The 21,456-nt window shown below is 36.0% G+C and overlaps 1 protein-coding gene across 1 annotated transcript in view; it reads left to right on the plus strand.

Moving 5' to 3' along the window:
* The first annotated feature begins 2,242 nt into the window (after positions 1-2,242).
* Positions 2,243-21,456, plus strand: part of ROBO1 (roundabout guidance receptor 1) — a 257,295-nt gene continuing 238,081 nt past the window's right edge. The window contains exon 1 of the mRNA XM_081326225.1: positions 2,243-3,017. Coding sequence (XP_081182351.1) covers positions 2,960-3,017 — 58 coding nt within the window. The 5' untranslated portion in view covers positions 2,243-2,959. The remainder of the gene's footprint in view (positions 3,018-21,456) is intronic.

The following is a 21,456-nucleotide window of genomic DNA, read 5'->3' on the forward strand; positions in this document are numbered from 1 at the left end:
TGACAGAAAAGTTCTCCCAACTGGAGATAGTTAGGTTGAAGGATGAAATCTAGTACTCAGTAGGGTTTGCTGAGTTAAATGGAATGTTTCCCCAGTTTTTGTACAATATTATGAAATTCTTTTTTGTAAAATACAAACCTGTTTATTTGCAAACCTCTGGTTCATGACAAACATTGCAACTTCATTTTTTCCAGCCAATGAACCAGAAAGGAAACATACAACACTGTATCACACCTATTTACTCACCAACTTTTCTAATAGCCTCTTCAGTATTTTATGATGCGTGGAAACTGTTCCATGCTTCTCAGTCACAAGAGAAACTAACAGAAATTCTGTGAGAAGTATTTATAAGGAACACAATACGATCCAAAGTGGACTCACAATCAGCATTAAAAGTAATAAAAGTGATTCTCGAGCTTTATAGAAAATTATCCAGTCTAATTATGAATTCATGAATTTAAAGAAGGATGCTAACCCATTGTCATTTATACATGAATCCATATGTATGCATATTAAACCATAATTCATTAACATTTATCCTATAAATAGTGAAGGTCTAAAAGAGACTCAGATTAAAACAGTGATGTTTAGCAATCTTGTATCATAGCTTCCAATCTGATTTACAATAGATTAAGCTGAATGAGTGGTCTTTGTGCAATAATAAGAACTTGCAGTTTTGGTAGTGGTCAACTTCAGTACATAGACAATGGTAATTTGCTTCAGATTTGACTGATTATTTCAAACCCTTATGAAGCATAACAATGTTCTTTTTTGGGGTGGGAAAGCTTTTCTTTTTCTCTCTGGAATGAAGCCATTCTGTTTTTAGTATAAGTTAATACCTTCTGATACTAACCACTTCCTCATTAGTGATATCTAGTAATACGGACAATCATCGTGGTAAAAAAAAGCCCATTTTCCATACTGTTTTTGTAATGTGTTGGGATTTACCTGAACTGCTTTCACTTGTCTTTTGAATGTTGCTTAAGATTGCTCAATTGGTGTGTCTGTGTAACAGTCACTTGACTTGCCACACAAGCTGTCTCCAAGATGATCATTGGAGGATTTGGGGTGGGAATTGGTTCCTTTAAACCTATTGGCCGTCACCTAGTGGCCAACTGTATAAGTAGCTGCGCAGAAGGCTGTTTCAGTCCTGTTCTTATTTGCAACCTCTCCTCTTGCTTACTGCCTCCAAAGAACTCACTACACAAGTTTATTTGCAGTCATATTCAGACTATGCTTGAGGGATTGGAAACCACCAATGAAGAAATTGCCACCAGCAAAAGAATAGTGTCTCTTCATCTTTTATGGTCATGATTCTGCTAGTATAGCATCTCTGTGTAATTGATCATTTTAAGCAGCAATATTATACCTATTGACTTGAATGTCAACATCCGATGACATATTAAGTTTCCATGGGAATTTCTGAGTAAATGTTTCTGTAATTGCACTGTTGGGGGTGCAATATAAAACAGGTTTCATCACAACTGATCTTGCATTTATTTTTGATTTTTTTTTTGGTTTCTGCCTCTGGTTAAAAACATACCCTAATATGGTGGAGGTCTCCCTCTTCTTGATCTTTATTAGTCCAGATCGCGATATGTGCGTGCGTGTGTGTTTTCTCTCAAATTCAGCTTTGAAAATTAAAGGTTTACAACTTTTACCCGGGCGGATTGTTTGAAATCCTAAACTGGGATGTTCCATTTACAGCTCCGGGGAGATGATAGTACCAAAAAAATGGTTTCTTCCGAGCCAGTCGAGGTATCCCCAAACGAGTAAACCCTTTGTTATCCAATTACAGGGGGGAAAAAAAAGTTTTTAACCCTTCGTCTTCCGATTAGGTGGCGTTTATCACATCGTAATAAACGGAAGGGGAGCAAGACTGCATCAGTCAAGGCCTGTTTGCAATGTTATTGCGGTACAGTTAGGGAAGTGCGGTGCCTTTAAGGTGTCCCGAAGCAGTAGTAGACCTGCAAGCAGCGAAGCAAGGAACCGCTGGGCGCTTTCACCGCATGCCTTAACGCGATGCCTTGCAACTTCAACGTAGAAAGGTTTCCACCAGGCCCCTCAGAGTGGCGGTGTGGAACTACATTCTTTCTCTGCCAGGGGCTGGCTTGAGAACGAAAAGGAGGAGGAGGAGGAGAGGAGGAGGAGGAGGAGGAGGGAAAGGCGGCGGCTCTTGGAAGTTTTGTCTGGGCTGTCTCTCGCTTTTGTGCCCGTCTTCGGTTGAGTAACAAGAAGGATAGTCCCGGACAGGCTCTTTGCTCTAACGAGCGGTGGGACCTAAATGGTGGCGGATTCGAGGAGCAGCCTCGTCGTTGTGGCTGCTATGAGGCTGCTTTGTTTCGCGGTCCAGGCTCGTTGCCTCAAGTGATGGGACCCATCGCGACTGCTGCTGCTGCTGCTGCTGCTACTACTACTAGAGCGCGGTTTCTTTCCGCCTTGCGTTCGACCAGAGGCGCAGCTAGCAACTCTTCGCCAGGAGCGGACCGGTCTCCGCTACCCATTTTCTGAGTGTCCCGCGAAAGATCACGGGGACCGCCGCCGCCGCACCCTCAGGTCCACGGGTGACCCGGCTGGTTTTCGATTCTTCCAGCAGAGGGAGAGGAAGCAACCGCGAAGCTTTTGTGTTTCGCTTTCTTGTCGGATGGTCCCGCGGCGCGGCCAGGAAAGTCCCTTTAGGATAACCTGGGAGAAGAAGAAAACAAAAGCTTTGGGCTGCGGAAACTCTTCTCCGCCGTTCTGACCATAGAAGCTCCAGTTGAGAAGCCGGGACTGTTCTTCTCCTCAGTCGATTTAGGGATGATTTTAGGACACCGCCGCTTAACGTTCAGCTAATTTTGGATTTACAAATTGGAAAGCGTTGGAAGCTTTAGGGGAAAAGTCTTCCCTTTCCCCCCTTTAACTATCAGCTTTTTCCGTTTGGCATGAGACTATCGACAGGCTCCACCACCTGGAGACAATGTTTGCAGAGTTTGTTCATGTCTACTATCTCTTTGGATTGATATGTCTTTCTTCAGGTAATCCTGCTCCTTATACGATTCTTTTTTTTATGTTCTACAGTCTTTTTAAGTTTTCTCCTGCCCGTTTTCAACTCGGAAAAACCAGACTATATAAAATAACTTGATTCCTACTAATTCGAGTAGAGTAATATGAGTAGGTAGAAACTGATGCAAGTTTTTGAATCTGGAAACAATGGATGATTTATGAAAGTATTTCGTTGTAATCTTCAGGTTGTCCAGTAGTGAGCATTTTAAAGCTTTAACAGTGTTGTATGATTTATGCAACTTCAATTCTCCATCTTCTCACTTTTTCCTGATTCAGATAACTTTCAGTCTATTGGGATAACTAACTTCTTTCCTTCTCTTTCCAACCCACATGGATAGGCACATGGTTTGGAAATAAAGGCAGTATTTGGTACCAGAAGAACTAGTTTGGTGCCTTTGCACTGGGCAGTCCAGTCTGGATAGTAAGTAAGTAGGAGGTTGTATCGGTTGTAGGCCTATCTTCTTAATTGCAAAAGTCTTCAGGATTTTAGTGGTGCTGTCTTATCCTGTGGCTATTCAGTCAGTCTTCTATGATAGAAATGTATACAGAAGCTTAAAACACACTTACGGCACTTTTCTGCAGAGGAATAAAAAGTTGGTGTGTATCCTGCAGCATAAACTGTTACTCTTCCTCCCTCCCAGTTCCATCTTGCTTACATCAGTCACTCTGATTGGTGAAGGCACAGTTTTATGAATGCAAAAGTTATAATTAAAGCAGGCATAAAAACCTTACAACTCTTTCCCCTGCTGCTATAATGTAAGTAGCTATAAATTAGATTCAGAGATTTTAAGGTGGGAGGAAGAAAAAAAAAAGATGTTGGAAGAAAGACAATTTTAAAACACATCTTTATTGACTGTGTGTTAAATTGCTGGAGGGAGGCAACAGAATTATTGGCATGGATGAAGACAAGTATATATATATATGAATGCAAGAATATTTATATGGGTTCAAGTTTAATTACATTAATTTAGTTTACTGCCAGGTAAAAGGACAATTCAGTCCTACAGCATTTTGATTGTGAGTTCCTAGCACTTGAAAAAAGTGGCATTTCTAAAGAATTTGAGCTTGGGATCAAATCCATCTTTGCAACATAAGCTGTGAGTGTCCACAGAACCATGTATACATTAATGTGTCTGTATGGAAGTATTGTAACTGTATAGATGTAAAGCCTATTATTTTATATCAGACCTGGAGGGTCCTCCTCTAAGCAAATTGGAATCTTTGTGGAAGTGAAATGCCCTGGTGAATGAATAGGCAGAATATTCAATCTTGAATGTATAACCATAGCCAGTTTAGTGTAGTGGTTAAGGCACTAGGCTAGAAAACAGGAAACTGAGTTCTAGTCCTGCCCTTAGGCATGAAAGCTGGCTGGGTGACTTTGTGGCTGGCCAGTGCTCTCTCTCAGCCCAACTCATTTCACAGAGTTCATGTTGTGGGTAAAATAGGAGAAGGGGAGTATTGAGTATGTTGCCTTGAGTTATTTATAAAAGTAATAAAGGCTGGATAAAAAAATCTAAAATTACCTAAATTTATTAAACCCTAACCCTATTCTTCGATTTCTGCCTCTATCTGGCAACCTGACGTGTTAAATCATTCAGTTTGACCACAAAAAAATTGTTATAATCCCATGAAAGCTATTCCCTTGATCCTAGTGAACCATTTCTCACACCTGCAGAATAGGAAATAACCCATTGGATAGAGTTAGCCTTTAGTGGGGCAGCTAGTTGTTGCTCTGTAAAAACAGGACAGGTGACTAGCGGAATCTTTCTTTTCCCTTAAATTCTTGAGTAATGTGGCTTAAGGAATTTCCATTATTTAATGAAATGTTTTTTACCGCAAGGTGGGATATAAATCAGTCCCTGAGAAGTAGACAGTCTTTGATTCAGATGGAACAGTTTCAAAATTATAGTCAAGTCTCATTGTGATCAGTTTTTATTTGCCTTTTTCAAGTTTATTCTTATGTGAATTACAAATAAAATGTGGTTAAGAATGAAAACTTCCATTAAAAAGGTATAAACATTACATGTTATTAATCATTTTTATTCCTCATTGGAAAGTTTTGTTATACAGACAATATAGTCTTGTATCAATGTGGCATAGTTATTTAATTTTAAAAAGCTTTCCAGCTTTTTAATCCTCTTTAAAGAAATTTTGAGATATTATGGTGACTTTCTTATGTGTTTCAAAATATAGACTGATATAGATACATGAATGTATAGATGGATTAGGATCATGGATAAGATCTATAAACGTTCCTAACCAATGGATAATTGAAAAGTTTATATTTATCCTTATAGTAAATGCCAACAATCTAAATGTTGAATAATTTACCATTTCTTAAATTTTCATTTCTGGTTTATCTGTGTTATGAATAGAAGTGGACCATAGTGGGTCCACTTTGGGCCAAATTTTGATGTAATTTTAACCCAATATATATTTGGTAATAATTTATGGAAAGAAAACTATAGGCAATAGTAGAATTTATAACATTTTTACTGGAACTCACTAAATTCTCAATTTAGTGAGAATTGCATGCAGAACAGTGGAAGAGGGACTGTTTGTAGAATATCATGGTAAAAGTTATCTCAGCAAGATCAACTGTACGTAGATTTTCAAGCAATACCTTGACGTATTTTATCATTTACCTCAACTAATATTTCCTAGGAGGAAACTGTCAGGTTTGAATATATAAAACAAAAAATATTAATTTAAGATATTATGTATAGAAATAATAGAAATAGAGCATTTTAACAGTGTTTGTGTCTGTCAGTATCCTTGAAAAAGAGATCCTGAATTGTTTAGGATAAGCATATTTGTGTAATTCTGTGAGTAAACTGATGATTTCATTGGAATTACAATTGACTGAGATGATATACATTCAGTTTTTAATAATTACATTTTAATCTACATATCACATGGGTTCACAAACTTTGTGATACTACACCACTTGATGTAGTTCTACACTTCTGCAGTTTTAGTGTGAAGCAAACACTAGAGCAAGTTTTGACAGTAATTGTCAGTGACAGATTTTTGATAATTGTAGTTATGCTTTATTATTTTTATTGTCATCTATTCTAAATGTCTCAATAAAGAGATTTAAAGTTAGTGTATACATTTAAATGTCTGTTAACCTTGTTTTTATTGCTGTGAACAATTTTTTAAACTTTGTTGGTATAACACTCTTTTGTCCTTAATTGTCCCAGGTCAAAAGTTTTATTTAGGCTGTGTTTTGCTGACTACACAGCTTTATTATCCTAGCAAAGAATGCAAATCAATAACCATCAATTTAAAAACTTGGCTCAGAACCACAGTAAATTAAAAACTTTTTTAAATGTTATTTTATTATGGGAGAAAGAGAGAGATCTCCATTTTAACATGGAGTCATGACAGGGGTAATATGCATAAAAATGTACCCTAATTCAACTGTTTCTTTATACCAGAGCTAGAAGGAAAACAGTTGTAATGTATTCATTTTTTTTGTAATTTAATCAAATCAAATCATGATTCTGATAGCATTATTTTATCTCAAGCACAAGAATAGAAGTTTTTCTGTATCAATTCATATAGGTAAATTGCTATACAGTAGAAGAAACATAAACATACCTAATTAGATTCTATATAAATAAAGTAGAGGAAACCTTGATTTTCCCAATTTGTCATTAAGTAACGATGTTAAAATATAAATTGTTTACAACGTTCATTTGCTTCAAAGAGCGACGGTTTTATGCATGATGCCTTTTAATGGTTAAGTACTCCATAATCATATCCAGACAATTGCAACTGTATGAATTCAAAATATAAGTATTTCTGCCTATTCTGGATGTGTATGGGTTTTTTTTTGTTTATGTATGTGTGAGAGAGAGACATGAATACTATATTTTTATGTGACTACACTGTTGTGAGCTGCTTACACATTTATTGTAACTTTCTATTTTTCAAGCTTACATTAAGAACGAGTAAGTAGGTTGATAAAAACAATATAGCTTTTAACTACCGGTAAGATAACTAAATCACCGTGAATCAACTATGATATAAAAAGTTTAGTTTAGAGTGAATAAGGGTGCTTGTATAATGTTTCATACTAAGACAATATGCTACTCCATTTATAAATCTGTTTTGTCTCTTTTGTTTCAACTTGTGCAACTTAACTGTGAAACATATCATATTGGTTAAGCTCTTACACCTGCTGTGATCCTCAGTACGCACCCAATAAATCAAAAGTTGACTTTGCTTTTTGTTAACTAACACCTGTTTCCACATCTTTAAAATGTGGTATTTTACCCTGATCTGGAATAAAACTTAAAGAATAGAGAAATATACTATATATAAATATTATTTCTGCAGAGATTTTAAATGTATTTTGATGTGTAAAACAACATATATTTCCAATAAAGGAGAATATTTGTAGCTCAGGGTTGAAATGAGGGGTCCTTGGTGATTTCTGAGCTTGGTTATTTTCTTGCAGATGTTTCAATACCCAAGCTAGGTAACCTCATTACTGTTAGTGATGTCATGCTACTAGCATGACTGATAACATCACCTAGTTTGGGTAATGAAATGTCTGAAAGAAAACAACCAAGGTCAGATATCAGCAATGACCCTTCACAGCATATGATTCTTCTATCTATGAATATATCAGCCAATTACAATATAAACAATTTTTATTGTGAGTAAGAGTAGTAATGATGTATCTCCTGTTAAGATGTCCTTGCCTAGCATGGAAAAGTCCCTATATGATGGTGACCTGAAGGCTAACTAGTCAGCAGACACATCTAATAAGGAAAAGACAAAATGAATAGGTTTGGAATGAGGATGTCGTGTCACTCATTTTGTCATTTGTCCCATCAAATGGACCATTGGGTTACTTAGTAATCCTTGAGCAGAGCCCACCTATATAAGGCTAAGTGTCCTTCCATTGTAAAGTTCAGTATACTTGTATACAGAGAAAGTGTTTAAACTATTGCCTCATATTCAGTTAGCAAATTATTCTAATTTTAATCTGTTTTAAATGAGATATTAAATCTAATATATATATTCGTTCTCTTTGGATACTGACTTGGACAATTTGCAACAACAGAATAGCATAAAAGGCAAAATGCAGAAAAAAGGCAAAAATTAGTGCATAATCACATAGGAGCAATACAGAAAACAAAGTAAAACTTTACAAACAGGAGATTACCATTCAGTGTACTCGAAGGCCTGAACAAATAGAGGTTCCAGAATATCTTTAGAGTGGCACCTGTTTGAATCTTGGGGGAACATCATTCTAGAAGGCATGCACGATTACATAATCCAATAGCAATTATATAGCAACAAGGTCTGTAACAAGTATGACTAGATTATGTTAATACTAAATTATTGTTTGCTTTGATGCTATGATAATTTAGCATTAACATTAGCCACATATATCAATTTTACCATTCTATCTTTAGCATGCATGTCTGAATGATATAAAGATAGTATGTCAGTATAAAACATTAAGTGTTCAGTTTTTATATAACCATCAATATTGCATTAAAATATAGTCAGAAACTTTGAGCTCTCTCCCAGGTTTTTTTTGGGGGGGTGGTGGAATTAAGTTTGTACGAACTAAAAATGTTGGCAGTTTTTCCCTCCCCCCCCCCAAGAATAGCCTTTTCACAGGGAAAGGAACTAATACAATTTTAGTCACAATAGTGGCAGAATGCTTATGTTGTATTCATGTATGTTTAAGAACTGTTTCTTTAGTTCCTGGGCACATTTTTCCCGTATTGCTTTAAAAAGAGACCAAAGTTTTGTAATCTGTAATATATTACTATAGACCAGGCATGTCAAACACTCGGCCCACGGGACGGATGCGTCACACCGAAACTGTGCCCACCCCATTGCTGGCAATGGGGAAAAAGTCACAGTATGTTGCGTGACATCACATGACATCGCGAGTTTAACATGCCTGCTGTAGACTGTTATCTCTTCATTACAAGGTGGATGGATATCTGCTGTGTGTGCTTTTTTACCAGCTTGTTGATTATACGATGGAAATCACTTCAAAATGTTTAAAGGAATTTCCTATTTTTGTAAGTTTGAGTCAATCTTATGATCTATTTATTAAAGCAGTGAGTATTGTAAATTGATAAGGAAAAAATAAAGTTAAATGGAAAGCATCATTATGACAGATGCCAGTATAGTAGTAGTCTTTTACAATTAATCTTCTATCTATAACTTTAAAAATATTAGTTTATATTTGTGGCAAGAAGAGAATTTAAATTAAAACAAGAGAACAAATATACCCAGATTATGCTGCTAATCAATATTTATTTCCTCTTTTTCTTGTGAAGTTGCAAAGGAGAAAAACTGAGTAGCAAAACATAATATTGTGTTTCCTCTGAATTTCCTTCTGCTGTCTAGTTTTATGTACGGGGAAATTCACACTTATTCAAAAAACTTGAAATGAATATGCTCTCATTTTGCTGTTAGCATGGAATTGCAATGGTGATATAATTGTACTTCTGTTTTTTGTCAAGCTTTCAGCAGGAGGGAGGGAACGGATGAGCCCTGGGTAAGGATTTATATTTTTTATCAAAGACTTTTGTGGAATCTTAAAAGAATTTAATTTGGTTTTAGAATTAGATGTGTGTTGCCTAATCACATTTTAGGCATATCACTGGTTAGTCATTCTATAGGCTTTTAGAAAAATACAGAATGCTTTTACACCTAATGTGTACCTAGGACAATCTACAGATAGATTTATTGAAATGAAACATGTATCAAACTAAAATATAAAGATGAAAGGGAAAATTGGAAATTGAAATAAAAATATAATATATAATTACCCAGATTTGTTTGATAGCGAGATAGGTGGCATATAAATTTAATAAATAAATAAATACAATGTATTCAAACCTTAGTGCAACTATGTCTTTCCACAATGGCTTGTGGAACAGTAAAGAAAGAAAGGGCTTTTCTAACAGTGTTAGAATGGGGCTTCATCATAAATATGTTATAAGCAAGTTCATGTGCTTATATGAGATAAGTATTTGGGGTTTGAGATGTGGAAAGAACCTTAGGAAGATATTATTTGGCATAAATTGTGAGTTCAAAGAATGTCACAGTGTGCCAAAGGATTCCTCATTCCCACTTCCCCTTTCTTGATTTCCTTTTGCTTTTTTAATACAACGTAAGCATTGAACCTAAATCCAAGCATGTTGTAAATTTAGCCTCTGGGTTCATTTGCTTAATTTAAAAAATCACAAACCTGTTCACAATGTATTAAGAATCTTCCTGTGCTGTTCCTAATCACGTTTAAAAATGCATTAAATTCTATTAAAATGAGAGCCAGTTTCGTGCAGTGATTAAGGCACAAGGCTAAAAAGCTGTGAGTTACTTTCACCTTAGGAATGACCTAGCTGGATGACCTTGACTGAAAGACATAACAAGCAAACACATTATTTTATGCTACAGTTAGGTATGTTGTTGTTGTTAGTTGCGAAGTCGTGTCCGACCCATCGCGACCCTATGGACAATGTTCCTCCAGGCCTTCCTGTCCTCTACCATCTTCTGGAGTCCAGTTAAGCTCACGCCTACTGCTTCAGTGACTCCATCCAGCCACCTCATTCTCTGTCGTCCCCTTCTTCTATTGCCCTCAATCTTTCCCAGCATTAGGCTCTTCTCCAGTGAGTCCTTCCTCCTCATTAGGTGGCCAAAGTATTTGAGTTTTAGCTTCAGGATCTGGCCTTCTAAAGAGCAGTCAGGGTTGATCTCCTCTAGGACTGACCGGTTTGATCGCCTTGCAGTCCAAGGGACTCGCAGGAGTCTTCTCCAGCACCAGAGTTCAAAGGCCTCAATTCTTTTGCGCTCAGCCTTTCTTATGGTCCAACTTTCACTGCCATACATTGCAACTGGGAAGACCATAGCCTTGACTATACGCACTTTTGTTGACAGGGTGATGTCTCTGCTTTTTAGTGTGCTGTCTAGATTTGCCATGGCTTTCCTCCCTAGGAGCAAGCGTCTTTTAATTTCTTGACTACAGTCCCCATCTGCAGTGATCTTGGAGCCCAGGAAAATAAAATCTGTCACTACCTCCATTTCTTCCCCATCTATTTGCCAGGAATTAAGAGGGCCGGATGCCATGATCTTAGTTTTCTTAATGTTTAGTTTCAACCCAACTTTTGCACTCTCCTTCTTCACTCGCAACAAGAGACTCTTCAGTTCCTCTTCACTTTCTGCCATTAGAGTGGTATCATCTGCATATCTTAGGTTGTTGATATTTCTTCCGGCAATCTTAATTCCAACTTTTGATTCATCTAGCCCTGCCTTTCTCATGATGTGCTCTGCATATAAGTTAAATAGGCAAGGCGACAGTATACAGCCTTGCCGGACTCCTTTCCCAATTTTGAACCAATCAGTGGTTCCGTGTCCAGTTCTCACTGTTGCTTCTTGGCCCGCATATAGGTTTCTCAAGAGACAAATAAGATGTTCTGGTACTCCCATCTCTTTAAGAACTTGCCACAGTTTGTTATGATCCACACAATCAAAGGCTTTAGCATAGTCAATGAAGCAGAAGTAGATGTTTTTCTGGAACTCTCTAGCTTTTTCCATGATCCAGCGTATGTTGGCAATTTGATCTCTAGTTCCTCTGCCTCTTCGAAATCCTGCCTGTACTTCTGGTAGTTCTCGATCCACATACTGCTGGAGTCTAGCTTGTAGGATTTTAAGCATAACTTTACTAGCATGAGAAATGAGTGCAATGGTGCGATAGTTTGAACATTCTTTGGCACTGCCTTTCTTTGGAATTGGAATGTAAACTGATCTTTTCCAATCCTGTGGCCACTGTTGAGTTTTCCAAATTTGCTGGCAAATTGAGTGTAGCACTTTTACTGCATCGTCTTTTAAGATTTTGAATAGCTCAGCTGGAATACTGTCACCTCCACTAGCTTTGTTGTTGCTCAGCTTTTCTAAGGCCCACTTCACTTCACATTCTAGGATGTCTGGCTCGAGGTCAGTGACCACCTCATTGTGATTATCAGGGACGTTAAGCTCATTCTTGTATAGTTCTTCTGTGTAATTTTGCCATCTCTTCTTAATCTCTTCTGTCTCTGTTAGGTCCCTGCCATTTTGGTCCTTTATCATGCCCATTTTTGCATTGAACGTTCCCTTCATCTCTCCAATTTTCTTGAAAAGATCTCTGGTCCTCCCTATTCTATTGTTTTCTTCTATTTCTTTGCACTGTTCATTTAAGAAGTCATTCTTATCTCTTCTAGCTATTCTCTGGAATTCTGCATTCAATTGGGCGTATCTTTCTTTTTCTCCCTTGCCTTTTGCTTCCCTCCTTTCCTCAGCTATTTGCAAAGCTTCCTCAGACAGCCATTTTGCTTTCTTGCATTTCTTTTTCTTTGGGATGGTTTTGGTTGCTACCTCTTGTACAATGTTGCGAACCTCTGTCCATAGTTCTTCAGGCATCCTGTCTATCAGATCTAATTCCTTAAATCTATTTGTCACCTCTACTGTATATTCAACAGGGATATGATTTAATTCATACCTGACTGGCCTAGTGCTTTTCCCTACTTTCTTCAGTTTAAGCTTAAACTTTGCAACAAGAAGCTCATGGTCTGAGCCACAGTCAGCTCCTGGTCTTGTTTTTATTGACTGTATAGAGCTTCTCCATCTTTGGCTGCAGAGTACATAGTCAATCTGATTTCTGTGTTGACCGTCTGGTGATGTCCATGTGTAGAGCCGTCTCTTGGGTTGTTGGAAAAGGGTGTTTGCTATGACCATCGTATTCTCTTGACAAAATTCTATCACCCTGTGCCCTGCTTCATTTTGTACTCCAAGGCCAAACTTGCCTGTTATTCCGGTTATCTTTTGGCTTCCTACTTTAGCATTCCAATTCCCCATGATGATAAGGACATCATTTTTTGGTGTTAGTTCTATAAGGTGCTGTAGGGCTTCATAGAACCGGTCAATTTCATCCTCTTCAGCACCGGTGGTTGGGGCATAGACTTGGACTACTGTGATATTGAATGGTTTGCCTTGGATACAGTTAGGTATACATTGGTTATTTCTCAGAATGTTTGAGCTAAACATTCACTTTCATACTTAACAAAATCTGAAGATTATATAATTGTAGGCAACTATTTAGGCTATCAAATCTTACCTATTTTTCAATGAAGAAAGCCAGAGTCATGTCTCATTAACATAAATCATGTGGACCCCAACATTTCTTTAGTTCTACTTTCAACAGGTATTATTCTTTATGAAGTCGTCCTTACCATATTCAATCAGATTCTGCCTTCATGTAGCACAAATACATTATTTCATATCCTGCTCTCTGGAATGATGGAGAGCAATTTTTCGTTTGGTTTTGCTTTGTTAACATTCTTCTGAGTGATATTGCTTTAGGAACTTGAAAAATGCAATCATATTAATCTCTTAACTTCCAGTCCTTCCTTCCTTGTTCTTCTCTGAAACTTAACCAATTTTTCAGAATCTTCCTTAAAGTATGGTGTTCAGAATTGGACCTCGTACACCATTTTTATTTCCTAAGTGAAGAATTTCCCATTTGTTTAAATTTCAATTTGCTACTATCAGTTCTATCAGGATTTTTCACATTTTTCAATGTCTTTCAGGATTTTGGATGTCCTAAGCAATTTTGTGTTATCTGTATTTGGAAGGTTTTTTTCTACTTATTCATTAGTTAGTTAATTAAAATATTGAAGACAGGGTCCAGAACTGAATCTGGAAAATGGTATTCATTATTTTCTTCAGTTTATGAGAAGCTATTGATGAGAACTCTGAGTATGATTTTCAAACATGTACAAAGTCACTTAATTGTTATGTAATACTGCCTCAGGATTTCTCAGATATCAAGATTTGAGCAGTTCCTTTAGTCACATAGTTCTGGAGATTTAAGCTTATTCATTTTAACCTTAAAGCTGGACCATATTTACTAATTTCAGAATCCAAGCCTGGGACTTCCAGTAAGTTCTTCAAAATTTTCTAATGAAGCACATACTTTCTGTTTGAAAGAGAGTTAATTAAAATGAAAGGAAGAAAAAAATTCAACATTATTTTTCCCCTTGTATTGAAGTTGAGAAAAATAAGTATATCACCATTAATAGATGACCTTCATTGACATTACAGATTTATAAAAGGAACCCATCAAAAGTTTACAAGTTAAAAAAAATGTTTTACGGCATTTAGGCTGTACTATATAATGGCCCATTATTCACTAATGGTTTGTTTATATGATTTGTATCACCATAATAAGTCTTAGAACAATACTTAATATAGAAAAAATAGTATGATAAGCTATTTCCATATTAATAAAACATCCCACACAGCAACTTCATTTATCATCATATATGCAGGCCAACTTTTTAACTCAGCCATTTCACTGCATCTTCACAGTGTTCATTACTTGAGTAGTTTAACTTGCAATCACATCGAATTCATGAATGTTTGTTTTATGCCTGCCAATTAAATGAAGAATTTGTTTGATACAGTTTCTTTTCCGAAAATCGAACGTGGCATGTGTTGTTGCTCTTTAAAAATGCATCTGATGGGCATATGATGAGGATGTTGGCACATATATTAACTTCTGGCTGAACGTACAGCATTTCTGAGGTTTGTCTACTCCACCCAGACATCTGCTGTAACTAGTCTTCTGTGTTAAACTTGTTAAAGCTTGCTGCAAAAGCCTCAAAGTAATAATTCACCATTCCACTTTTGAAAAGCTACAATATAGAAAATTTTAAATAGAGGCCTCTGTAAGTTGAAATATATTTTGCAGGGATAGGGTGAGGCACAATGTATTTTTTTTAAAAAAGTTAGTGTATAATGTATATATGTATTTAGTATTTGAAGGTACATGAGTCAAGGTTTTATGTTTTAAAGCTGACAATTTACTGAAGAAGATTGAAAAGGACAAAAAAAGCTACAATTGTTTTTTGCTTTTCTCCCAAATAATATTTAGTTTGTGTGTTATCTACACTGCTTAATAGATTTAAATTTCTAGCACAGAACTAATATTTAAGGCATCTACCATACTTAAAATCTAGCTCCTGTGAACAATATTTAAAAAGATGCAGATAATTTTACATATAGGAAAAATAACATGAAAAGTATACAAAATGATTAAACAATTAAAGTAATTAAAAATGCATAGTTAAAAGTAAGCAAAATCAGTAAGGGATAGGAGTCACTGAATAAAACCTTATTTCAGGAATTACAATTGTATTATCTTATTATTACAAAAACGTATAAGTTTGTTTGTGAAACATTTTCCTGCTTTAATAAGTATCGAACATATTTTTTACAAACATATGTTACTGTTTACTTAATGTTTTTATAGTAATATATCTTGTAAGATGTACAACATTTAAATAGGCAGTTGTTTATTCATATCTTAATTGTTGAAGAGCTCCATTCCAGGGGGAGCAGCTTTTGTTGGTAGTTCATTATATGCTCAAGGGAAATTGTTGTTTAGGTTCACTTTCTTGGTTGAGCAAAACAAATACAGCTTGAAAAGTTGGTGTATTGACCAAGCTTTATACCTGAATGAGTTCTAGAAATTAAAGTAAATATTGAATCTTTAACAGTAAAAATGCTTTAGATATAGATACTATGCACTTTCACTGCTGCTGTTCTGCGTAGGTGTTAACCCCCTTAGCCAAATAATCACAAGAACTGGATATGGGTACAAGTTCAATAGTGGAATACCACCAGCCACCTCCTCTACATGGATGACATCAAGCTGAATGCTGAGAGTAAAATAAATATTCACTTGCTGATCTACCTGACATCTAGAGAGGACATTAGAACATCATTTGGACTGGATGAGTGTGGCCAGATAATATACTGCTCAAAACAATAAAGGGAACACAAGATAAGACATCCCGATACTCCCATGTTACACCTTTACTCCGTGAGCTGCATTGGCTTCCAGTTGTCTTCCGGGTGAGATTCAAGGTGCTGGTAATGACCTTTAAAGCCCTACATGGCATGGGTCCGGAATACCTTAGGGAGCACCTGTGGCCGGCATCAACTTCCCTCCGTCCAGTGCGCTCCCACAGAGAGGGCCTCCTCAGGGTGCCACCGGTCAGAGAATGCCGTCTGGTGGCCCCCAGGGGGAGGGCCTTCTCTGTGGGTGCGCCAGATTTGTGGAACCGGTTGAGCTCCGGATGGCGCCTGACCTTCGCTCCTTCCGGCATGATCTAAAGACCTACTTGTTTGAACAAGCCGGCCTGGCCTGATGGGTTTGGGTTTTATTATTGCTTTTAACGTACTGTATTTATTGTTGTTTTGTATTGGGCATTATGTTTAATCTTTTCTTAATTTTTGTATCTTTGCATTTTAGTATTTATTGCCCTGTTCACCGCCCTGAGTCCTTCGGGAGAAGGGCGGTATACAAATAAAATAATAATAATAATAATAATAATAATAATAATAATAATAATAATAATAATAATAATAATAATAATAATTATTCTTATTCTTATTCTTATTCTTATTCTTCTTCTTATTATTATTATTATTATTATTATTATTATTACTGTTAAATGCAGTACATTGTGTTGTTTAAGTGTTCTCTTTATTTTTTTGAGCTGTATAGTTAAGAGAGGAAAGGTAATTTAAGAGTAGAATTACCAGCAGGTTACATAGCAGATGTACAGGCTAGCTGCAAGTAGCTTGTAATCCTAAAGTCAGAGGGGAACCACAATAAAAGCAAGGAAGTCAATAGTACATGTACCACCAAAGGAAAATGCATTTCTTGAAGAGAAAACTCAATGGAAATAAAAATACCCACACAATCAGTGTGAATGTCCTGCCAGTCATTAGATATTCTGCCAGTACAGTGAGCTGGCCAAAGAAGGACATAGAAACTGTCAATGTGAAGACCTGGGAGCTCCTCACAATGTATGGAAATTTCCACCCACTCCAACACAAAGAGACTGTACACCGATTGGAAAGAGGGTAGGCAGCATCTGGTGAATGTCACTGCCATGGATAAAACCCACAGCTTCCAGGAGTACATCAATAAAGATGTACTACTGAGAGAATGTCTGAGGCAGCAGCAGACATGGGAAGGAAGATCAAGTAGAGGAAGTGCAATGTCAAGACAAGAGCCTGCATGGAATGTACTATCAACAGATAGCTGAGGTGACAGACATTGCAAAACCCTACCAGTGACTGGAAAAAACTGGACTAAAAGACAACAGTGAGGCACTGATAATAGAAGCACAAAAACACCAGATGTATAGAATCAGGGGTCTACCACACTAGACAGGACCCAGAGTTGAGGCTATTCAGAGAGTCCTCAGAGTTGTCCAACACATAGAGATGCAAGCACGAACAGCATACATTGAAAGGTATAACTAAGTAGCTGGCATTGCATACAGGAATATTTGCACAGTGCCTGGGCTATACCCTCCCAAGTGCAGATGGGAGATTGCACAGAAGGTCATGGAGATTAAGAAGGCTAAGATCCTGTGGAACTTCCAGATCCAGATGTACAGGCATGTATTGGCCAGCCAAGCAGACATCGTAGTAGTAGAAGAGGAACAAAAGACAGTGGTGGTGATAGATGTAGACAGTAACATCAGGAAGGAAGAGTGTGAGAATGTGGAGGAGGGCTGGACGGAGGAACTAGAAAGAATTTGTAAAGTAAAGATCGAAGTGGCTTGAGTGGTAGTATGAGCACTCAGGGCTGTGATTCACAAACTGGGCAAGTGGCTCTAACACATCATAGGAATAATATCAGAGCTGTTCAAAAAGGGTAGGAACAGATGACATATTGCACAGGACCTTCAAACGTGCAGGCTTCTGGCAGAGGACCTATTCTAGCTGACATGATTTGATGAGTAAAAAGATATGGAGACAGGGAAGGAAGGAGGGAAGGAAGGAAGGAAGGATCTTTTAAATATATTTGAAACTGGTAGCCACAATAGCTCTTTGTAACATCTGCACAGCGAATCTAAATATATAATGTAAGTCTACATTGTTGTGAATTTTTTTAGAGAAGATACCATTATGCTAATCTTGAAGTTATAAACAGGCCATTGATCAGAACTAAGCATTTAAATTCAGTTCTTTGAATTAGAACCCATTTGGTTCATCTAAAAAAATACTGTATATAGTGATATTAAATTTGAGAAAGGATTCTGGAAAGGATGATGATTATGCCAACAACTAAAATCTGTGTTCTATAAAATGTTTCCATATACGGTAGTTAGAATAAATATGTGTTACTACCCTGTTTCTAAGAAATATTTCAGTAGAAAGAGTAGATTGGTAAGGTAGAGTTGAAAGCAATGATTTAGTTTCCACTTTTTGTTTTTATGCCCCATGTCACTGTGAACAAGGCTGCTTTCAAATATAATTTATTGATACTACTGATTTTAAAATATATTCCAACTTTATTATGGGAATACACGACAATTTTGTTACCAAATAAATTGCTAGTAAACTAACATGAACTTTTTTTCTCATGCTACAGAAATTCAAATTACATCTTGCTAAGAAAGATTACTGAAAGGCTTTAATGTGTCACTGTATTTCAGCCGAACTAGAATTGTTATGAGAATAAAAATGAAGGAAGGTATACATTAATAATAGTGGATTAGAAATATGATACATAAAATCTATTGAAATGTTTTTTATATTTAAATATATCTTTATTAAATGATTCTTAACTGATAGCAGTGGGGTTTTTTGCTTAATATTAATGACATTTTGTTTTTTGTATGAAATATCTATCTGGAAAAATGGGAATTTTGATTAGGACAAGCTGCATACATTTTTAGTTTTCAGGATGTAAGTACATATAATATCTTTTTTTCTTTGCCAGATTTATTTTTTAAAGAAGAAGGTAATAAATTGAGGAAATTACCTCTTTACTGTAATACAAAGAAAGCAGTTTCTCCTAGCTCATGAATCAAGAGTGAAGGGTGATTACCTTAGTCTGGCTGCACTCCATGTAATTTTAGAGACTAGAATGTTGTTACAAGCAGAGAAACGTGAAAACATAGTAAAGTTCCACTGAACGACTTTTACAGCTTTGAGCTAATGTACACAAACAAAGAAACTCTTGTTTTCTTCCTTTCATTTTATTTGTAATGAGAGAAAGGTGAAAATTGGGTAGTATTGAAATAAAGTTGACACTCTATTTAAATTTCACATAGAAAAAAACATTGAAAATACAATTTTCACATTTAAAAAATATGAAGGAGGCAGTTATATCTACACATTTAAAATGAGGTTGTATTCCTTATCACTAAGGAATTCAAAGACAAACTAAATTTGTATGCCTGTTGTTACTTTTTGAATATGAATTCTTGAAATTATATAGAAAGAAAATGAAATTACACAGAAAGCTAACATGAATGGCTTAGTAATGGAGGAAAGCACTTTAAAACTTTCTTATTAAATCATGAATAAAAGACGAAAGTTTTTATGTATGATTTATCATACATAATTTTTTGCTTTAATTTACATTTTCATTGAAAATGAATGAGATTTTTTAATATTAAATGTTATTTAGTTACTGTTTGTATATATGTACCTGCTCATCTCACATATATCACTCGGGGTAGGATACCACAATTTAAAAAACATAAAAACAATACAATTTAAAAAGATATAAAAAGCATATTTAAAAAGTCTTAAATCCATTGCTAAGCTAATTTCTGTATATTATCTAAAATAATTCTAAATGCTAAAACAGTAATTAATACTAATCTGCAGCAGCAGCTTAAGACTTACAGTGACATTCAGAGTTACAGTGACATTCAATTTCTTAGATAAATATTCATAATATAGTTTCTTACAGTCATACAATAAAACATAAATTTCAACTGTATGAGGATGGTTGCAATGAATTAATTAAATGATGTGTTTTCAGCCCTTTTGTCACTACTGTCCTAAATTATTATTGGTTCTCATTTAACAACCATTCATTCAGTGACTCTTTGCACCTATGATTAGGCCGAATGAATGGTACCTATGACTGGTACCACTTAGACTTATGTTGGTCAAAGTGTTCCTGAGATCATGTAATTATGACCCAGGTGCTTGGCATTCAATTCACAGTTACAATGTCACAGAGTTCCACAGTCACATGATTGCCATTTGTGACTTTCTTTGCTGACTTCCTACAAGCAAAGTCAGTGGGAAACCAATAGAGCTCCTAAATGGTGACCACATGACATCTTTGTTTAACAATGGCATGGGATTCATTTAACAATAGAAACCAGAAATGCCAGAATTTGTGTTGCAGAACAGTGCAGTCACATGATGTTGTGCTTTAGGATCCTATCACTTAGTGGCAGAAATTCCAATCCCAATTACTTTTGTTGAGTAAGGCCTACATATATTGCATTTGAGTTTGCTAACAACTTTTATTCTTTGAAAAATAACACTTAAATGCAATTGTATATGCTTACATTCAACAAGCATTTAATGAATTATTTTTCTCAACAATTATACTATTTTTCTCAACAATTATATTATTTTTCTCAACAATTATACTATTTTTTTAGGAAAACCATTTGAACAAAGTTTGAGTAAATATCTCTAATTGCCTCAATCATCAAGTTAATCCTTAAATCAAGTTAAGGATTAGTTGTCCATAGAATGAAAGTTTTAAAGTGGAGGCTGAATTGTCATCCTGGTAATGTGTTAATATGGAATGCTGTTTTGATTTGATGGCCAAAATTACTTTTTCAAATGACATGACTCTATGAAATGGAATTGCAGTATTCATATAATTGTGTATATAGTTAAGAAATGAACTGCACAAATTCTGGGAAACCCAAAGGAACAGTAACCAACCACATGTTGCAGCACTTTCAATGTTTTCAGCTTCCAGTTTGGACTGGATAGATAGCTAGTGGCATAGCAGACAATTCCACAGCCAAACTGCACACAATGAACTTTTCTCCATCTCATATCTACCTAACGAAGTAGTGATATCTTAATCTTTAGTCACAAAGGACAGACTGATCTATTTGGGGCAGAAAGAACTGTGAAATTTATGTACAAATTCCTTGCTTATGCTAAAAGATTGCCAAGCCAAAGGAAAAGACAAGAATGAAATAAACAAAGCTTCTTTCCTGTTCTTCTGGAAACTAGTTCCCTTCTACTGAGAAAGAATGGAAAATTTGATAATATAGCCCAAGGTAAGAGCATGAAATAGCTCCCATTACCAAGCAGAACTAGGAAATGGAGCTTAGAGGTTTGACAGTAGCCATATCTGATTCCAGTCTTTTGTACATCGTGCAGTGAGTATTGGGTTAAGGGAGTGCCAGGATAATAGAGAAAGTGGAATCTGTGATATTATATAAATATCAAATGCCTTGTAATTGTATTTTTGGAGATACTAGGTGGTGATTGCATGAAGTCTAGGTTGGTTGAGTCAATAGTATTTTCATATCAGTT

This window comes from Vipera berus, assembly GCF_964194415.1.
Source record: "Vipera berus genome assembly, chromosome: 4".
NCBI lineage: Eukaryota > Metazoa > Chordata > Lepidosauria > Squamata > Viperidae > Vipera > Vipera berus.